The sequence below is a fragment of the Garra rufa genome, chromosome 1, assembly GCF_049309525.1.
Source record: "Garra rufa chromosome 1, GarRuf1.0, whole genome shotgun sequence".
NCBI lineage: Eukaryota > Metazoa > Chordata > Actinopteri > Cypriniformes > Cyprinidae > Garra > Garra rufa.
The window spans coordinates 48,436,193-48,457,583 of record NC_133361.1 but is presented as its reverse complement, the minus strand read 5'-3'; the positions used below and the strand labels follow the sequence as shown (position 1 = coordinate 48,457,583).

Sequence of the window (21,391 nt, the reverse complement as noted above, 5' to 3'; positions counted from 1 at the left end):
GTCTTTCTTTCTTCAGTAGTAAAGAAATTATGTTTTTTGAGGAAAACATTTCAGTTTAAACCCACGAGTTTAAACTTTCAAAATGCAGTTTAAATGCAGCTTCAAAGGGCTAAACAATCCCAGCCGAGGTCTTATCAAGGGAAACGTTTAGTTATTTTCAAAAAAAAAAAGCAATTTATATATTTTTCGCCTCAAATGCTTGCCTTGTCTAGCTCTGCATGAACTCTGTGTATTCCGGTTCATGACAATTAATGTTTTCGACATACCCTAACTGTATTGAACCGGCACAGAGCTGGAAAAGATGAGCAGTTGAGGTTAAAAATATAAATTGTAAAAAAAATTTAGAAAATAACCAGTCATTTTGCCAGATAAGACCCTTCTTCCTCTGCTGGGTTTAGAGCCCTTTGAAGTTGTATTGAAAATGCATTTTGAAAGTTCAAAATCACAGGCACCACTGAAGTCCACTATTTGGAGAGAAGTCTTGAAATGTTTTCAGGACTCAAAAAACAATTTCTTTTCGACTGAAGAAAGAAAAACATGAACATCTTAGATGAAAATGGGGTGAGTAAATTATATGTACATTTTTGTTTTGAAAGTTAACTTCTTTAAGAGATACTAGTAACAAGCTGTTTTATTGATGTCTTTCTGGTTGAAACACTGACTGAGTGAGTTGTACAACACTATGCTTATTCATGTTTATTTCGCGCTAAAAGTTGCATTAATGTGGAACAGTGATCTTTCAGACCACATTTAAGTGTCACAACGACATTCATTGTCTCTAATTGAATTTTAAAGATGAAACGCCCAGCTGGTGAATGAGTTTGAGCCTGCAGGCCCTCCGCCACAGCACTAGATGGCATACTTAACTAAATTTTGCAGTGTGTAAACAAACAATAGCCTAAATGAAATTTGTTCCCCAACTCACAGCTCAAAAGCTTTTCCTCATTTATTTGGTTGATTTTACATTGAACAAGACAAAATCAAGTACAGGTTTCAGCTAAATTTTTCATCTAGTTCATCAAGTTACAATTTTTCCCTGTTTATTTTGAAGAGCAGGTTGATTGTTGTGGGGTTCCACTACAGAAATCAAGGGCATAGACAAATTATTAGGTTACTGTACACTGTTACTGTACAACAAACCTTTATTTAAATACAAAGTGACTGCAGTGCATTTGTATTGCTTTGTGTTAATACAGTATGTGGACAATGGCTGTGTGTGTGTGTGTGTGTGTGTGTGTGTGTGTGTGTGTGTGTGTGTGTGTGTGTGTGTGTGTGTGTGTGTGTGTGTGTGTGTGTGTGTGTGTGTGTGTGTGTGTGTGTGTGTACCTGGTATTCATCACGTTGTGGGGACCAAATGTCCCCACAAGGATAGTAATACCAGTAAATTTTGACCTTGTGGGGACATTTCTTAGGTCCCCATGAGGAAACAGGCTTATAAATCATGCACAATGAGTTTTTTTGAGGAAGTAAAAGTGTGCACAATCTCCTGTGAGGGCTAGGTTTAGGTGTAGGGTAGGTGTAGGGCCATAGAAAATACGGTTTGTACAGTATGAAAACCATTACGCCTATGGAATGTCCCCATAAAACATGTAAACCCAACGTGTGTGTGTGTGTGTGTGTGTGTGTGTGTGTGTGTGTGTGTGTGTGTGTGTGTGTGTGTGTGTGTGTGTGTGTGTGTGTGTGTGTGTGTGTGTGTGTGTGTGTGTGTGTGTGTGTGTGTGTGTGTGTGTGTGTGTGTAAAGGCCTAAACATGCATACATACTTTTAGTACATTAATTGTACTATAATATTTTAAGGCATAACCAAGATTACATAATATATATCACAGAATTATGAAAGTCTTTAAGAAAATACAAACAAGGAGAAAATCAAAGGAATAATGGATGATGTGAGAGAAAAGGAAAATAAGAGGAGACTGGGTGAGCCTGAGCTGGATTCAGTGGTATTGAATGAGACAAATCCAGGCAGATCGCTGCTTATATGAGAGCTGATCCAAGACTCGTATTGAGACACTCTGGTGTAAATACCAGGGAACTTGGGTGTTCCACAGACTTCGTGACCGGAAACCACAATGCCAGACTGAATCCACAGGGAGTCGTTCTTACTTACCATTGCACCTCCAGAGTCTCCCTGCATAGATTATGAAAACTTAATGTTAATATCTCTGATTGTTTACAGGGTAAAGAAACACTCCAGTTACTAGCGTAACCTTCCCTGAGATAAGGACACGTGTGTTGCAAATTACACACTATGGGAGAAACTCCTGTTTACTCTGAAACTGAAGCCTGATTTGTTCATGTTGGTGTACCTGCACAAATGGCGGTTCAGCCCGCCAAAAGGAGAGTAGCCGACTAATATATAAGTTGGCTCAGAGTGGCATTCCTCAGAATCTTTCAACTGTCAGTGACTGCTATCGACTCAATTCACGTCCCTTCAGAGTTTTTTAAGAGGATGCTTGACCGCTACCTCTGTGATTTCACTGGGCCAGCTTCACATGCGGCCCCTACAATATTGGCTCAAAGTCCATGTACCATCCCACTCTTGGCTCCTGGGCTGCTTTAATCTCAGGGTAACCCACTACTGTGTCAGAGCTGTGGCCCCTTGGTGAACTTCCTGCCTGTTTCAGTCAGGGTGTCCCGTTAGGACTGACCTCTAGAAGGAAGGTGGTCATGACAGATACCTCCAAATCAGGTTGGAAGCACTTTACAAGGGCAACCGGCATCTGGCTCTTGATCAAACTTGGAGAAACGCTTAAACATCAGCTGCTCTAGCCCTAAAAGCCTTCCCACTAGCCTTAAGGGGCACCACATCCTGTGGGCAACATGACATGGTAGCCTTTATAAATTACCAGGTTGCATTCCCTTTACAGAATGGCGCTATGCCTTCTTTTACCAAGGAGCGAATGTACCAAGAGGCAATGTAAATAAATGGAGTCTACATCCCCAATTGGTTCAAATGATCTGGTCTGCCTTTGGGAGCACAGAGGTGGTCCTCTTCACCTCAGAAGACAGGTTTTCCTGCCCAATTTACTTTCAAAGCAGTGAGATGCCCTGGCCTATGACTGGCACAGTGCTCGCTTGTATGCCTTTTTTTCCAGTTACCCTGCTTCCTCAGGTCATCAGACGGGTCAGGGAAGTCAGATGCTCAGTCCTCCTGGTGGCCCCACTCTAAAGGAATCAGACTTAGTCCCCGAGTTGATTCAGATGCTATAAGCAGCCCTGAGCTCTTAGGATTGAGCTCTTAGGATTGAACCCGCCTCGTCCTCATTCTGTGCCAACCTGGGACTTATCTATAGTCCTTAGGACCCTACGAGGCCTTCCCTTTAAACCACTCCAGTCGGCCAGTTTGTGGCACCTGTTGCTCACGATCACCCTCCTTTTAGCATTACTGTTGTTCAAGTGAGTAGATTTGGGCCTAACAACTGTAAAGTCGTCCTCAAACCAAGACACGGCTATGTGCCTAAGGTGCCATCAACCCTATTCAGAGCACAGGCGCTATGCCTTTTAGGGCACAGTGCAATCTCCTCTCACTAAGAGTAGATTAGGTGCAGCGCAGACTGAACCAAGGAGTGAATGTACCAAGAGGCAATGTAAATAAATGGAGTCTACATCCCCAATTGGTTCAAATGATCTGGTCTGCCTTTGGGAGCACAGAGGTGGTCCTCTTCACCTCAGAAGACAGGTTTTCCTGCCCAATTTACTTTCAAAGCAGTGAGATGCCCTGGCCTATGACTGGCACAGTGCTCGCTTGTATGCCTTTTCTCCCAGTTGCCCTGCTTCCTCAGGTCATCAGACGGGTCAGGGAAGTCAGATGCTCAGTCCTCCTGGTGGCCCCACTCTAAAGGAATCAGACTTAGTCCCCGAGTTGATTCAGATGCTATAAGCAGCCCTGAGCTCTTAGGATTGAGCTCTTAGGATTGAACCCGCCTCGTCCTCATTCTGTGCCAACCTGGGACTTATCTATAGTCCTTAGGACCCTACGAGGCCTTCCCTTTAAACCACTCCAGTCGGCCAGTTTGTGGCACCTGTTGCTCACGATCACCCTCCTTTTAGCATTACTGTTGTTCAAGCGAGTAGATTTGGGCCTAACAACTGTAAAGTCGTCCTCAAACCAAGACACGGCTATGTGCCTAAGGTGCCATCAACACTGTTCAGAGCACAGGTTATTACCCTTCTAGCTCTTCCTAGTTCAGAGGATGAGCAGGCTCCCAATCCACTGTGCTTAGTTAGACCTCTTGGAGTGTACGTTGAGTGCTCTGGCCCACTTTGACACTCAGAGCAGTTTTTTGTATGCTTTGAAGGCCGGTCTAAAAGGCTGCCTGTTATGAAACATCAATCTTTTTGAATAGTCAATGCTATAGCCCTTGCTTATGCCACAGAGGAAAAAATGCCTTTTTGGGTGAGGGCCCACTCCACTCGAAGGATGGCCTCCTCATGGGCGTGGTCCAGTGGGACCTCTATTGATAACATCTGTGCAGTGACTAACTGGTCGTCGCCATCAGCCTTTTACAGCTTAGACGTCTCCTCCCTCCAGGCATAGATCATGTCTGCTTAGTTTTACCTAATCTTTTTTAGGTGAAAAGGTTTTGCTATGTAGTCCCCAGCAGGCTAGCTTGGGGCTCATTCTTGCATATATTCTTGCATATTCTTGCATTCTTGCTGTTCAAGAGGGAACACTCTGGTTACTAACGTAACCTTGGTTCCATGAGATAAGGGAATGAGTGTTGTGTAAGCTGCTATGCTATAAATCTGCAGGCAGGAGGTTTGATGACGACAGCCTAGAGGATATTTTGTCCATCTAAACGGCTGTGGGTAGGCTCTTCCATAGCCAACCATTCTAAGCTAAAATATTCGCCACAGCTTAGTAAGGATGCAAATCAGTTTACTCTCTGGCCTGTGATGAATCCTCTCTGAAGCACACCCAATCCAAAGCTGTCAGTGATATGGAATCAATGACTACGTTTACATGGACACCAGTAATCTAATTAATGACCTTATTCTGAATAAGACAATAATATGATTAAGCTGTTTACATGAGTGGCTTTTAGAATATTCCTTTCATGTTCCCGTTTTACATGTTATAGTACATAGATCGATTAATGACACACATCATTGGGTCCACACGCGACACTATCAGTTCATCTTCCTTATAGACTTTTGGATGTTTCGGTTTTAATTTTACAAAAAGCTTGAAGTGGCACTGGACATATGCAACAAATATTTTAGAATGTGTGAGTTAAAATTTGCCGTGGTCGCATTTGTGTGAGTGCATGCTGTGCTGCTCCAAAGCGTCTGCTCCATACAGCGAGCGTTTCAGAGCCACTCAGTTTTTTTTGCCGTTTACCTCACATTACGCTTTGGAGGCTTTCATTTATATTTTTTATTAATTAATTTGATTGCACAGTGTTTGCGCACCCTGTAATAAATTGTTTAGTCGGCATATAACACAGCATGCGATGGAGTCCATTCCTCGTCTTATTAGTTTTTGTTAATAAATGCTACATAAGCTAGTTTTATTTTATTGTTGTTATGCTGTTTAAATAACAAATCCATCTTTTAAGAATTTGTTTTAATCTTAAAATTGATAGGTGTAGCCTATATATGTGAGCAAAACCAAGATCATGAATTCGAAAGTAAAAGTGAAAAGCATCCTAAGACATTCCAATAGCGGAAATCCCGTTCACAAAATTAAAATCACAAATGATACTAATGAAAAAGAACGGGTTGAATGTTAAATACGTTTTCATAAAACTATAAATTATGATAACAGACAAACTATTTATCAGCAATGAGCATTGATTAATCCCATGTTGTAGCAAAAAAATAAATAAATAAAAATGAAACCAAAGCATATGCATGTGCAACCAACTGAGAACGTTATGCAGCGTTCCAGGCAACACGTTACCCGTGTTTTTCCATAACTTCTACCTGTGAAAGTGCACTGGAAAGGCACTCAAACCCGTGAATTCCCATCCGCGAACTCGTACTAGATCGACGTAGCCTACTCCCAGTTCCGAGTTCTGACTTGACATAGCCCGCGAAACAACAATAAAGCCGTGCGGTGTTTATGCAAGTGGCACACGGTGGGAAAATAGAGTTTAGGACAATATAACGTTGCAGTCAAATTATTAATAATATAAAAATAATAAATGTTTGGCGTGACTTGCCTGGAATGCTAAAGTCCTGAGTCGTGGTTTGAAGACGTGATGTACGAGCTCAAAAACCTGCCTGGAACGCAGCATTACTGTGTATCCTGTCGCAAAATGTGGCGAAAAGTCCTACACAAGGGTAATAGTGTGATTAAGGTGTGTACATGTCTTCCATAATGCGACTAAAATAGGAATACTCCACCTGTCTTAATTCGATTTGTGTTTACTTCGATTATGACTTTAGTCGGATTAAATTAATCAAAAATCTCAGTTTACATGGTTGCTTCTTAATCAGAGTATTGTCTTAATCGCATTAAAATCGGAATATTGTTGTCCATGTAAACGTACTCAGTGACAGCATTCACTTTTGATCTGCCTAAAAAGATCAAACCACTCAATCCAGACAATCAATCCTGTGACGGCGTGAGATCACTCAAGCCCAGTTTCTCAGTCCCGGAACTCCCTTGTTTCTTCATCCTAGGCAGCTGGGAGGTGAGAAACATGACGGCAGGATCACCTTCATTAAAGAAGGCGCTCACTGTGCCTGTGTGGAGTGGACAGGGCACTCACGGTGCGACATTTGCCACAATCTCAAAGGAAATCTGCTCAGAAATTTGCTTTTTTAATCACCGGATAGCCAAAGTCTTCCTCTGCCGGGGCTCTTCTACAGCGAGCACAGGCTGAGCTTTTTGCTTCGGCTTCTTGGCAAAAAACATTCTGATGAATGGCACTCTGAGTCGACTTATATATTAGTCGGCTCCTGGCGGGTTGATGCAACATTTGTTCGTGCAGGTACACGAAGGTGAACAAATCAGGCTTCAGTATCAGAGTAAACAGGAATTTCCCCCAAAGCATGTAATACGCAATGGCAGAGACTGTTCAAAAGAGAACTTGTAAATAGCTTGTTAAGCTTGTTAAGCATTGTAAATAGTAAACCCTGTGGCATTCTAAACTTAACACCATATTGTTTCTCACTGTACAAATTTGACATTGCAGTATGGAGCAGGGATTTAAAAAAGTGATTCTAATCCCATTCTAAATAACAAGTGTGAACTGCTTTACCCAGAGATAAAAGCAGGGTTTAGAAAGATGACAAGCCAGTGTGAAAAGTTCTAGTAAGTTATAGCATACCTTACATGAATCTTTTCCACCCTCATTTAGTCCAGCGCAAAGCATGTTGCTTGTAATAGCTCCCTTATAGGTCTTATTACAAACATTGTTGTTTACAATTGGTATCTCCACCTCCTGCAGCATGTTTGGAATCTGGGTGTCTTTAACATAAATGGCAAGGTGAAAAAAGTTAAATCATTTTTGGTGACACTATACAAAGTTGTGAATCATAGATGTGTTTGTTTGAACTCACCTTCAGATTTAAGTTTGCCCCATCCAGTAATCCAACTCATAGTTCCTTCTCCAAATACACTACCAGCAGCCGCCAGACAAACTGGCTTAATATAATCAGTGAATGCCACAGAAGAGGAGAGCTGCAGCAGTGCTATGTCATTGTTTTGAGTAGTTGTGCTATACTTGGGATGGCTGATGAGCTTAGTTACTGTCCTGGAGATCTCACTCAGGTTTGAGCCCGTTTGGAGGTGACGGCCAAGGTAGATATTTACATCGGATGCAACGGTGCTGTGAATAGAAACAAATATCGGTCTTAATTACTATATCTATCTACATATTCAGTGGTATATTATATATGACTTCATACTTCTTAAAGCAGTGAGCTGCAGACAAAACCCAGTCTTTATTGATTAGACTTCCACCACAGAAATGTCTTCCACCTTTTTGAAGGCTTGCTTGCCATGGCCAAGACCCCCAAACCGCTCCTTGTCCTCCAACTATCCTGGTGTTGAGAGGAGCCTGACCACACACTGATGAGAGAAAATAAAGTTGATTTTTGGTCGAAATCAACACCAAATTGATTCAGCTTTCTTTCTAAATAACCTTATGTTGTTGTTAGGTATATTAAATGTATATATTAAATTATTAAAGATATATTTATTATTGTGGAAGATTATTCATGCTCCAATTCATTAATCCCAGAAAAATTAAATCAAAACACAAATAAGATCAATTAAACCCTACTTTTTTTTCACCATAGGTTTGTTGAATGTGTTTGAATGAGAGCATTGAAACTTACCATCTAATTGGCAAAGTGACCCTGTAATAAGAAAAATAAAGAAACAAAAAATATTTAGAGTTGTTATAAGAGTCTATAAAATGAATATTACTTTTCTGTGTGTTAGTTTCCTTGACAGTGATTTTAGTTGAGTCAAAACTGGCTCACACAGAGACACGCAGGTGTAGATGCACTGACACAGAGATAATCTGATAAACTGGTTCTTTGAGTGGCCTGTATCTGTTTGGTTTCCAGAAAATTAAAAATTAAATGACTCATTTAATCACTTATGTCATTTCAAACTGACAATGGCTGACTTTCGTCTGTGAAACTCAAGGTGATATCTGCAATAATGCACTAGTGACTGTTACCATGAATTCTCAACACTCTATGAACAATCAAAGAAGGGCAAAGGTGAATTTTAATTTCTTCAGTAAATTTAAACTTAATAACTAAACACATTTGAATTCTTCTGCTTTTTTGTAGCTTGATAGTACCAGTTCTCATTCACTTACATTATTTTAAGAAAGTGGCTAGAATATTCTTGACAAATTCACCTGAAAAGAAATACAAGTTTGCAATTATCTGAGAGTGAGTACACTATGAAAAAAAAAACATTATTTTGAACATTATCTGTCTTCATTTAAGAACATAGACCTACCAGTGACACCACTGAGCTTACCTGAGGTTTTACAACATAGAAATAATATCTGTACATTAAAATTCTGTATTTATGATTATAGACTATACACCTGATAAATGCTGTTATTTTAATGTTATTTTGTTTTCATAAAAGATAACAGCCAATTCAATTGTAGCATTGTTATAATTTCCAAATGTGTTTCTTATAAGAAATAATTATGTTTGTGTTTAATAATGTAATATTGGCTAAAAACTGTTCATTAGTCAAGCTAAGAATAATGTGACCCTGGACCACAAAACCAGTAGCAATAGCCAAAAATACATTAAACAGGTCAAAATTACCAATTTTCCTTTTATGCAAAAATCATTCAGATATTAAGTAAAGATCATGTTCCATTAACATATTTGGTAAATTTCCTACCGTAAATCTATCAAAACTTAATTGTTGATTAGTAATATGCATTGCTAAGAACTTCATTTGGAAAAATTTAAAGGCAATTTTCTCAATATTTTGATTCTTGAATTACTAAGATTCCAGATTTTCAAATAGTTGTATCTAAGCCAAAAATTGTCCTATTCTTATTCTATTGTGCTTATTTGTGTCAGATTATGTATAAATCTCAATTTAAAAAAAAAACTGACCCTTATGACTGGTTTTGTGGTCAATAATCATGACTGTTCGTAACTAATTCCATTTACTTTTAGCATTAAAATTCTATTTTTAACAAAAAAGTAACTTTAAATTTAGAGATGATTTTCAGATGTTATAAAAGAAATGAATAAATGTTAATAACTCAAAAGGTGTTCCATTATGTGGCAAACAGGCCTACATAATATTAACCCAAACAAAAATATAAAAGGTTACAACAAGGTTATTAAGATCTTGTCTATTATTTGTTGCCGTCTCTTGTTATATCCTACCTGCTATGTTGAGAAGTATGGCTCCTGCAAAACACACAGCTTGACACAACGTCATCTTCATGTTGTTGTTTGTGTGATGTTTGCTGTTTCTTTTATAGAGAATGACAAGTAATCGAGTGCTGGACCCTATGATTAGTTTACTTCCGACACACCTCATTTTCTCTTCTAACCTGTTGCCACTGTTTTAGTACACACCCTGCTTATCACTGATGTTTGCATACTTCTCTAATATGCCTAATTTAAGTTATAGAAAGTCACCTGCTGACTGTAAATGGTGATCTTATACACTCCTTTCATACACAGGCCAATTATGTTACTACTTAACACATACTGGAAAAGTTAGTTGTTACACTTTTTATTCCAGCCAACATTGGTGGCTATGTAAGCTGTTAAGTGTATGTGGAAATTTAATTAATTAATTAATTTATATTTATTTTTATTTGTTTGCTACATCAGGCTTGTATGGCTCATATCAGTGTGATATTGGAGAATATGGTTCTCAGATTTTATAAGAAACACAGGGGCAAAACATAATGCAATGCAATACAATTATGATTGAGAAATGAACAATTAAACATTCCTCGAAAGCTTGAAGTATAATATGTCAGCCTGGACCACAAAACCAGTTATAAAGTGTTAATTTTCTGACAGTGAGATTTATACATCATCTGTAAGCTGAATAAATAAGCTTTCAATTGATGTATTTTGTTAGGATAGGACAATATTTTGTTGAGATACAACTATTTGAAAATCTGGACTCTGAGGGTGCAAACAAATCTAAATATTGAGAAAGTTGCCTTTAAAGTTGTTTAAATGAAGTTCTTAGCAATGCACATTACTTATCAAATATTAAGTTTTGATATATTTATGGTAGGAAATATACAAAATATCTTCATGGGACATGATCTTTACTTAATATCCTAATGATTTTGGGCATCAGATGAAAATGAAAATCAATCATTTTGACCCAAACAATGTATTTTTGGCTATTGCTACAAATATGCCCACGCTACTTAAGACTGGTTTTGTTGTCCAGGGTCACATATTTGATATTTTATTCAATCCTATTCTATATAGAAAGAGTAAGAATATAAAGAAATAGAAGTCTAAGCATTTTGTGTTTGATTTATTCTGTTCAAACTGTGTGATTTTCAAAATGATTACTGATTATCAATAATTTTCAAATACATTTTCACTAACCAGTATTTCTGGCCACATTGCAGAGCACACATTCTTTACTCAGACCCTGAGATGAAGTGTTATTATATATAAAATAAAACTTTAATACAAAATTGCCTGCAGTGCATTTGCAAAGAAATACAAATGTCAATAAAAATTCAATAGTTTCTAAAAAATCAGTTCCCCAAAAGTGGCCCAAAGTGAGGACAATAATTAGGTATGTATTATAATTGCAAGCATCATTAATGGCTCTTATATAGGCCATATATCACAAACTCTACCTCATTATGCAAACATTCTAAAGAGAAAAGGCGTCCTGAACTTTAATAATGTGCAATAAATAAGAGTAAGAGTAGCTTTCCGAGAATAGTACATTTTTAAAAAGATAGATAACTATGCACCTACTTTCTTCACATATTATGGAAAACATGGACAGCACAGTTGTCCTCTTAATCAAAGTGCTTCACTACAAAGAAAGATATAGCGAGCATATGAAAGGAATGATAGAGAATGTGAGAGAAATGGCAAATAAAAGGAGGTTGGGTGAGCTTCTGAATGCACCGTTGTTGAATTCGATAAATCCAGGTGGGTTGCTGCCCGTGTAAGAGCTGATCCAGTCTTGGTACTCAGAGATTCTGGCATACACACCGGGATATCTGGGGTCAGCACATCCAATTCCAAAACTCACAATGCCGAACTGAATCCACAGGGAGTTGTTCCTAATGACCATCGGACCTCCTGAGTCTCCCTGCATTGAAAAACACTTCACAGTTAAATATCTAAAAATACTAAATCGTTTACTGCAGTGTTCACTGCAATGCATGCCATTTGAAACATTGTCAGAAATGTCATCCGACTTGCTCTGATGTCATGTTGAAATATGTGAATTGACATTGCAGTGGAAAAAATATATCATCATAGCCTTGAATTAAGAACCTGTTCCCACAACTTGTTAATTTGTGGCCACAATTTTCGAATTTGCTGTCTCATTTTGATTTAACTATATAATCATAAAATATCTAAATATGAAACATTATACAATAAATTAGAACATTTAAATACAGCATCATGTATTAATTAGCTTCAACCTGTACAGTTATCTATTTAAAAGCTACAGTATAAATGTGTTTTAAAGAAGATTTAAAAGCACAGTTCACCCAAAAATGAAAATTCTGTCATTTATTACTCACCCTCATGTCGTTCCAAACCTGTAAGGCCTTCGTTTATCTTCAGTACACAAATTAAGATATTTTTGATGAAATCCTAGTGCTTTTTGACGCTGCATAGACAGCAACGCAACTGACACATTCAAGGCCCAGAAAGGTAGTAAGGACATTATTAAAATAGGCCATGTGACAGCAGAGGTTCAACAGTTTTGAGCGCAAAGAAAACAAAAATAATGACTTTGTTCAACAAAAATAACGATTTCATTCAGCTCCTGTGTCAGCAGCATCACACGCATGTGTTGTGGTACTCTCGTGAATGACTGGCGCAGAATAGAAGAAATTGGTGAAAAAAGTTTTTTTTTTTAAACAATTATTTTTGTTTTCTTTGAACACAATACACATTCTCGTAGCTTCATATTATAAAAAAATATATATCTAATTGAACCACTGGTGTCACATGAACATGCTGATGCAGGAGCAAAGGAATGCACACACTGTACATTAAACAGTCTTAGTAAACATGTCTGAAGGTTTCGACAAAGAGGATGGCTTGCAATTTTTTGCCAAGCCTCTTTTCTGAACACGGAAGTCTCCTCAGCCTCTTAACATAAAGATGCTTTACATATCCAGTCTCTAGTGCTTCTAGTCAAATGAACACATACAGTGACATACAAGTATTCAGAACCCTTCATTTTTTCACATTTTGTTTTGTTGCAGCATTATGTTAAACTGCTTTAAATTAGTTTTTCCCCATATCAATTTAGACTCTATACACCATAATAATGACAAAGCAAAAACCAGATTTGCAAATTTTCCAAATTTATTAAAAATAAAAACTGAAATAAGTGCATTGCATAAGTATTCATACCCTTAACTCAGTACATAGTTGAGTCTTTTGGGGTATGATGCGACAAGCTTTGCACATCTGCATTTGGCGATTATCTGCCATTCTTTGCCTCACCTTTTCACCTCTCAAGCTCTGTCAGCTTGGATGGGGGCTGGCAGACATTTTCTAGAGTCCTAGTTGTTCCAATCGTCTTCCATTATGGATAACGCTTCTGTGAACCTTCAATGCAGCAGATTTTTTTCTGAACTCCTCCCTAGATCATTGCCTTAACACAAGTCTGTCACTGAGCTCTACAGGCAGTTATCTTGACCTCAGGACTTGGTTTTTGCTCTGATATGCATTTTCAGCTGTTAGACCTTTTCTGAGAGGTGTGTGCCTTTCTCAATCATACTCATTCAAATGAATTTGCCACAGTTTAACTCCACTCAAAGTGTAGTAACATCTAGAAGCAATATGAATGCTCCTGAGCTAAATTTCGAGTGTCCCAGAAAAGAGTATGAATACTTATGCAATGGGATCTTTTCAGTTTTTTATTACTAATACATTTACATAAATAAAGTTGTTACAAACCTGTTTTGTGCTTTGTCATTATGTTGTATGAGATGTAGACTGATGTGGAAAAAAAGTAATTTAAAGCAGTTTAACTAACATAGTGCTGCAACAAAACAAAATGTGAAAAAAAATGAAGTGGTATGAATACTTTTGCAAGGCACTGTATCTTAACCCTGCACACATTTTCATATTTAGTATTTTAAAAGTTTCAGTTTAATTAATTCTGTCCATCTTTGTATGTCCATTCTGTCACCCTATTTAAACATGGATGACTATGGAGACCAGAACGTGAGAGCATCCAAGCGGAAGTTAGAATCCATCATGACAGCCCTCAACAATTACTCAGGAAAAAGGTGGATACAGACAATGAACTATCAAATACAAACAGTTCTACCTCAGAACGCCAGCTCCTACATCAGCAGCACCACATGCGTATACTGATACTCTCGTGAACTCTTTATTTTTGTTTTCTTTGCCCACAAAAAGTATCCTCATTGCTTCATAAAATGACTGTCAGACGTGTCAGTTGCATCTCTATGGAGGGTCAGAAAGCTCTCGGATTTCATCAAAAATATCTTAATTTGTGTTCTGAAGATGAACGAATGTCTTATGGCTTTGGAACAACATGAATGACAGAATTTTCATTTTAAGGTGAACTAACCCTTTAAATCTGGCAGATGTTGAAGTAAAAAAGACTTTTCCATAATTTAGGACCTAACACAGAAAAGGCACGGTTACCCTATGACCCACGGCTACCAGAACAAGAGAATGACTTGTGGTTAAAAATAAATAAATAAATAAATAAATAAATAAATCTCCACCATGTCAGTGCCACTCAGTGTTGCCAGATTGGAAATGTCCAAGTATCGTACCAGAAGCTCAAAATTATCGTATTTGGGAGAAAATTATCGTATTTGAGTCAAATGTTCAAAATAAAGATATTTATCTAGATGTTACAGCTATTTATCCTTTTCAGCACTCATTTTCTATACTTTATTGTTAAACTAACAACCTCAGTTTTGAAACAACTGACCTAAGTGCGACAGGAACGTTAACTTGTGCTCGTGAGAGAGAGCCATTCTCCACGATGATATTGGTTGAGAAGACGTAAGATTGGATGAAAGACATGCGTAATGCCACGTTCACGTCTCCTCACAATCATGAAGGTAGACGAAGGATCCACACAGCTAGATCTTTGAGAATAGAAGCTCTATAATTACAACGACCATGGTGTCACAAAATTCTGAAATTATCGTACATTGTGGTATTATTGATCGTACATCGTACAGAGGTCAAAATTATGGTACAAATACGATAATTATCGTACGTCTGGCAACACTGGTGCCACTGAACTGAAGGAAACTAGCATATTTTGCTGATTATTGCTGCTGAAAATGGTAAATTATTGTCATGTTTTGGGCTGTACTAATCGGTCGGACCGGGAAAAACATTTAGAGTGCTACAGACTGCCAAAAGTTATAAAAAAAACAAGTAAAAGATTGTAAAAAAAAAAAAAAAAAAAAAACTGTCTGAGGAACAAAAGGCATTTGTGGTTGGCCAAACTAAACTAGGATTTCCACCCCTTCCTACTTACTAAGTCCTTCTCTATATGATTTAGCAGCTTCCACACATTTATTTCCATGGTTTAGCCAGTGCCAATGCATAACAGTGACTGTAAAATATTCATTTTAGGTATTGTAGTAGCAAATGTTTTAAAGAGGTCATCAGATGCAAAACTCACTTTTACATGTTGTTGAGCCGCTTAAGAGGCAGAGGACAACATTACTTTTTGTTTTCAAAAGCGCCAAAAGCATCTACATATGCATCTATGTTCGTGTGGATCATTCGTGATGCAGTTTCACCCAGAGCAGAAGTGAGTATAAGGGTGTTTCATGCATGGCCTTTCTTAATAATGTGCTTGTTTGCAAGTTTCGCCAATAAACGCGGCTAAATACAGCTAAATGCATCTAAGGTAAACATTACAGCTCATAATCCCACAGCAGAGGGGGCGGGGCGAGCAGAGCTCATTTGCATTTAAAGGGACCTTGCATTACAATGATTTGATATTTTGCAGAGCTGATTTTGACAAGGTAAAAGGGTGTTTTTCTTTTACACTACTATTAAGAATTTTGAACCAAAGTATATTAGAGATTTTCATTAAGACCCTAAAGAATCATATGGACTTGTGGAAAATGGGCATCCGATGACCCCTTTGATGGTTGATCTGTGTTTTGTAAATTGTGAATTAAAAAAAAAGAATGACTGATGTCTTACCTGACATGAATCTTTTCCTCCCTCATTTAACAATCCAGCACAAATCATATTGTCTGTGATGCCCCCACTATAAGCATCATCACAGTCACTGTTGCTCACAATCGGTATCGTCACTTCCTGCAGTATATTAGCAGCCTGGCCTGTGACACAGATCAGAGGACAATTTTAGTGGCTTCCAAAAGCTTGCAATAAGCTTTACAATACTGTTGTTTGGCAATCAAATGTTTACCCACCTCCAGACTGTAGCGTTCCCCATCCAGTGACCCAGCTGTATGTACCTGCAGCAAATCTACTACCAGTAGCTGCCAAACAGACTGGCCTAATATAATTAGAGAAAGTCACAGAAGAAGAGAGCTGGAGCAGCGCTAAGTCATTGTCATTGTTAGGATTGTCATAGTTAGGATGGTTGATGACTCTGGAAGCTGTTCTGTAAACTTGATTAGGGTTTGTGCCTGATTGGCTTCTACGTCCCAGGTAGATCTCAATGGTACCCAGTGAGCTGCATATAAGGAAAATCAGTTTTAACTCAACTAGCGTTAGTTCATAATAGTGTCTTGAGTTGTATTCAAACATCATACCTCTGAAAGCAGTGAGCTGCAGACAAAACCCAATCTTTATTGATTAGACTCCCACCACAAAAATGGCCTCCAGTTCTGGTGCTTTGAATGCTGACTTGCCACGGCCAAGACCCTGCCGTTGCATCCTGTCCGCCAACAATCTTGTTGTTGAGGGGGGCTTGACCACATTCTGATGATAAGGGAATTAGCAATTAAAGTGATATACTCACAGGATATGCGGAATGCTAGTTTTATGGTTGCTACGTCTTTGACAACTTACCATCTAACTGACAGAGAGAACCTGGAAGACAGAGACCAAACAATGAGATTAACATGAATAAAGCTGATGAACTGGTTTGTGTAGTTTACAACCTTACTCTTTCACCTTTTACATAAGTTTTGGCACATACCAATTGCGTGAATCAAGATAATAGCTTCACATAGGTTTGAGTGTTTGTAGACTATAGCCAGGTCGTTAAATGATTTCATTGTCTTGACAGAAGCTTAACCTGTCAGTCCTAAATTAGGAGGCGTGTTTTACGTTGTGTGAAGTAGACATTTAACAACAAAAGCTGGTTTGCACTTACACTGACAACATCTCAGTACAGAAAACATAGTTTTGGCTTACTAAATTAAGTATTTGTTTTAAAAATGGCCATAAATTATAAAATGGTTCTTAGGAATTGGCCTGTGTGAGCTACACTCTTAAGAATAAATGTGCTTTAAAAGGTTCTTTACAGCGACGCCATAGAAGAACCATTTTTGGTTCCACAAAGGTTTAAAGGTTATTTAAAGGACCACCCCTTTCTTATCTTTTTATAACCTTCTTTTGCCACAAAGAGCCTTTTGTGAAACAGAAAAATTCTTCAGATGTTAAAGTTCTTTATGAAACCATTTCAACAAAAAAGGTTCTTCTTGGCATGGTGAAGCTCCTTTATTTTTAAGAGTGTATGCTTGATTCAGTCTAATTCATATATAATGTATGGAATCAAATTGATATCTAAAAGGGTATGAATTAACCAAAATCATCAGGTTATAGGTAATTACTTTGCTCAAGTGTTCTATGCTGCTTCTTAAAAGCTTATATTGTAAAAGAAAATGTTGATTTATGGTGTATTTTAACCATGTTTTTTCCACTGAACACAGCAAAATAGGCTCACTGAAATTACTTTCAATTACACTTCTACATTGTAAAAACTACTTTCAATTACACTTCTACACTGTAAAAAAAAAGAAAGAAAATACTATTTCTTTCTACTTAAAAAACATTTAATTCAATGTGTTACTTTTGGCAATTTCGAAGTTAAAATTGTTTTTACACCTATTTTTCCTGCTATGTATCACTATGTTTGCGTGAACTGTGTATATGGTTTTCCTTCACATACTTATATGCACCCTATACTAGCTGCATACGTGCGCAGCTGGTGTAACTGGACAGGTCTTACAACAGGTCTTACAGCCACTTTCGGGACTTTTTATTTACCCTAGTGACATACTTGCACTTTACATTAAAATAATTACATTTGACGTTGACACTTTACAATAAGGTTCATGAACCTTACTAATGTACTGTTATATCAACAATACTTCTACAGCATTTATTAATTAGTTCATGTTAATTTCAGCATTTAAGAATGCATCATTAAAACCACCCTAAAGTCGTGTTTGTTAACATTAGTTAATGCACTGTGAACTAACATGAACAAACAATGAACGACTGTATTTTAAAAAATAACAAAGATTTATAAATCGTCTGATAAATGTGTTCATTGTTTATTTGTGTTAGGTAATACATTAATGACACCTTACTGTAAAGTGCTACTGACGGCATGGTTTCACAAAGAACATCGAATATCCCTGGAACCTTTTCATTTTACAAAAGGATCTTTATAGTGGAAAAAGTTCTTTAGTTTATTAAATGTTCTTCAAAAATGGTTCTTTGGGAAGCCCAGATTAGTTCTTTAGAGGCATGGCTTTAGAATTTTAATGAGTGAACAATTAAGCTAAACTTTTAAAAAGGTTTTTATTGCCATTTATTGTTCCATGAAGAATCATTAACAGCTATGGAAACTTTACATTGCACAATAGGTTCTTTATGGTGGATAAAGTCACGTGAAATAAAACAATGTAAAACTGTTCACTTAAAGGTTATTTTCTAATGCACAGTGAAACACCCTTCTGGAACCTTTCGTTGTTAAATATTTCAATTAAATGTGTATTATTAAAATACTGAAATATTACTATTATTACTTATTATTGTTAAAAAATCTAATTTTAAGCATTTAATCATTAGACTTTAAGTCAAAAGTGCTTACGCTCAAGAGAAACAGGTAGCTTATGTGTTTGCAGTAACTGCCATTTCAGGTTTCAGTGTGTTTGACTTACAAAGATCCCTAGCAACTGGAATTCAATTGGCTTGTCTTTAACTGTTTACACATTATTAAATCTATACCTAATTTTATCGACTTACCTGCTATGTTGAGAAGTATGGTTCCTGCAACGCTCAAAGCTGTGTTAAACTTCATTCTTCTGCTCAGGTCTGTGTTCTGACTGCCGTTTCCTAAACTCTCAGGTCTGTAATGAGATGTAAAGCAGGTGCTGTTGTGCTCATCAAGTGTTCTCTGCCCCCACCACCATGAGTGTCTGACTCATTTTTTTTTTCAAGTCTCTTTTATTCTGTGTTTACTGTACACGGTCACCTTTACAGGTAACTTTAAGGATTTCCTTATTGAGCATTTTTCAGTTCAAGGTCACTTCATTACATATTAACACATTGGAACATTTCAAGCATCTCTAATTTGATTTTTAAGACGTCACTTTGAATTTAGTATACAAAGCAGCATTCTGAATGAGCATGACAGAGCAGACCCACAATATGTTATTATTACACAAGATGTCTTTCAATTTCTTTTTTGCTTTTGTACACTTTGCTGTCTGCCTCTGCCTTGTACCTCATACACTAAATGAACAATAAACCATTTAGTGAGTCTAAGAATCTGAATATGTTTTAATACTAATTTATTATATCAAAGCTGAGGTTTCATTACATGATTTTTTAGAAATCATTGTAATATGCTGATTTGATGCTCAAGAAACATTAATTATGATTATAAGAAGTGTTAAAACATTTTTATTTTTGTTGTTATTTCATGAATCTTTAATGAATCAGATTTATTTCAGTTAGAAATCTTGTGTAACATTATAAATGTCACTTTTGATCAATTTAATGCATTCTTGTTCAATAAAAGTATTAACAGTAAAGTTATGTTGTATTTCAAAGCTAAATGTTACAAGGTAAAAGAGAGAGAGAAAGAGAATCTATGGACTACAATAAAGTATGTAAAGAAACTGTAAAGAATGTATGTATTTTTTAAAACATATGTTCCTGACTTAATCAAGTTATCATAACCTTAATCAATATCGTGTAAAATAAGTGATTTGTACTATTACTATTTTTTAAGTGGCAGTTTCATAGAATTTCCTCAAGTGACATTTGCATTAACAATGACTGCATGCTTTATCTAGTGATCTTGTTTTACCGGTTTTATTACTATGGACAAGCCTGAAAGTTTCCCTCACAAGAAAACATTTCCTAAAGGCCTGGTTGATGTTCTCATGTACTGTATGATTTACTGCACGTTCACTTGTCATTTTTCTAAAGCACGTCACTCCTGTATGTTTTCATAATTTCATAATTCGTCATCTCTTAGATAACAATGCAACTGAATGGTGTTTATGCATCATGACTGATTGTGAAATTGGAACCTGCTAGTTAAACAAAAGGTTGAATCACAAGCACTTTCTGCAACAAGTCACTTAATATTAGAGGAGACTATATCCTCTTGTTATATTAAGATAAAAACAATGATGTATTGAGTTATGTATTGATGTATTTGCAAAATATAAACAAATTAATAAATTCATTTCATTTATACAGACATGCAGTACACAAAAGAATAGTGTCTCTGAAATGAGATAAGAATGATTTCACAACCATGAAACTCATTAGTTATTAGTAATCAGTTTAGGTAGGAAAATGTTTAAAAGTTAACTTCACGTTGACACCCTCATTAAAGTTCACTTCAAAAGTACATTAGTTAGACCCTGTCAAGATACCTTTGCCCTTAAAGTGTATAGATATTATTTACGCATAGTCATTTCCCATCCCTTTTGGTAATAAAGTTCAGTAGGATATTTCACCTTGTCCTTTCATTTTTATCCATATCATAGATTTAACTCCACTAACACTATAGGATGAGAACTAAATTTAAAATACACTGAGCTGGATAATGAACCTTAATTGAATCAACATTGAATTGACTTGAGCTGAATAATAACATTGTTGCCCTCTGTAGAGCTGCTTTAGATCTGAGTTAAATTTGTTTCATAATTTATGAACAATGACAGGTATTGATCTGAACTGAAACAAAATTATACCAGAAATAAGCTGAATAATGACAATATTGTCTTCTGTAGTGCTGCTTTACAGCAGACGTTGATGTAATTTAATAACTGATTAATTTTATGACAACAACACTGTTATTGTTCTGTCTGTAAACAATCTGCATTTCTATATACAGTTGGGGTCAAAAGTTTACATACACCTTGCAGAATCAGCAAAATGGTAATTATTTTACCAAAATAAGAGGGATCATACAAAATGCATGTTATTTTTTATTAAGTACTGACCTGACTTCACATAAAAGACATTTGTTTAGTGATAGTTGTTCACTACAGTCCCTTGTTTGTCCTGAACAGGTAAACTGCCCGCTGTTCTTCAGAAAAATCCTTTAGGTCCCACAAATTATTTTTGTTTTTCAGCATTTTTGTGCATTTGAACCGTTTCCAACAAGGACTGTATGGTTTTTAGATCTATCTTTTTCACACTGAGGACAACTGAGGGACTCATACGCAACTATTACAGAAGGTTCAAATGCTTACTGATGCTCCAGAAGGAAAAAACGATGCACTAAGAGCTGGGGG

At 36.8% G+C, this 21,391-nt stretch overlaps 2 protein-coding genes across 2 annotated transcripts; both read right to left on the bottom strand.

The window, feature by feature from the left end:
• Nucleotides 1–1,842: 1,842 nt before the first annotated feature.
• LOC141314417 (chymotrypsinogen A-like) lies at nucleotides 1,843–9,888 on the bottom strand. Its single transcript, XM_073832656.1, has 7 exons — nucleotides 9,834–9,888; nucleotides 8,431–8,510; nucleotides 8,292–8,364; nucleotides 7,860–8,022; nucleotides 7,512–7,780; nucleotides 7,280–7,419; nucleotides 1,843–2,130 (listed from the first exon to the last, which is right to left on the bottom strand). The coding sequence occupies exons 1-7, from the start codon at nucleotides 9,886–9,888 to the stop codon at nucleotides 1,843–1,845; spliced, it is 1,068 nt and encodes a 355-aa protein (XP_073688757.1).
• Nucleotides 9,889–10,944: 1,056 nt separating this feature from the next.
• LOC141336533 (trypsin-2) lies at nucleotides 10,945–19,036 on the bottom strand. Its single transcript, XM_073842205.1, has 6 exons — nucleotides 18,879–19,036; nucleotides 16,689–16,709; nucleotides 16,430–16,598; nucleotides 16,085–16,350; nucleotides 15,852–15,991; nucleotides 10,945–11,760 (listed from the first exon to the last, which is right to left on the bottom strand). Exons 1-6 carry the CDS (start codon nucleotides 18,931–18,933, stop codon nucleotides 11,479–11,481), a joined length of 933 nt encoding a protein of 310 aa, XP_073698306.1. The 5' UTR covers nucleotides 18,934–19,036; the 3' UTR covers nucleotides 10,945–11,478.
• Nucleotides 19,037–21,391: the final 2,355 nt, after the last annotated feature.

Coding starts and splice junctions, on each gene's coding strand:
- LOC141314417 (XM_073832656.1), bottom strand. CDS start 9,888: ATGACGTTGTGTCAAGCTGTGTGTTTTGCAGGAGCCATACTTCTCAAC. Junction 8,023..8,291: donor GTCACTTTGCCAATTAGATG/GTAAGTTTCAAT, acceptor TTCTCTCATCAG/TGTGTGGTCAGGCTCCTCTC. Junction 2,131..7,279: donor GTGGAAAAGATTCATGTAAG/GTATGCTATAAC, acceptor TAATCTATGCAG/GGAGACTCTGGAGGTGCAAT.
- LOC141336533 (XM_073842205.1), bottom strand. CDS start 18,933: ATGAAGTTTAACACAGCTTTGAGCGTTGCAGGAACCATACTTCTCAAC. Junction 16,710..18,878: donor CATACTTCTCAACATAGCAG/GTAAGTCGATAA, acceptor TCTGTCTTCCAG/GTTCTCTCTGTCAGTTAGAT. Junction 16,351..16,429: donor GCAGCTCACTGCTTTCAGAG/GTATGATGTTTG, acceptor CCTTATATGCAG/CTCACTGGGTACCATTGAGA.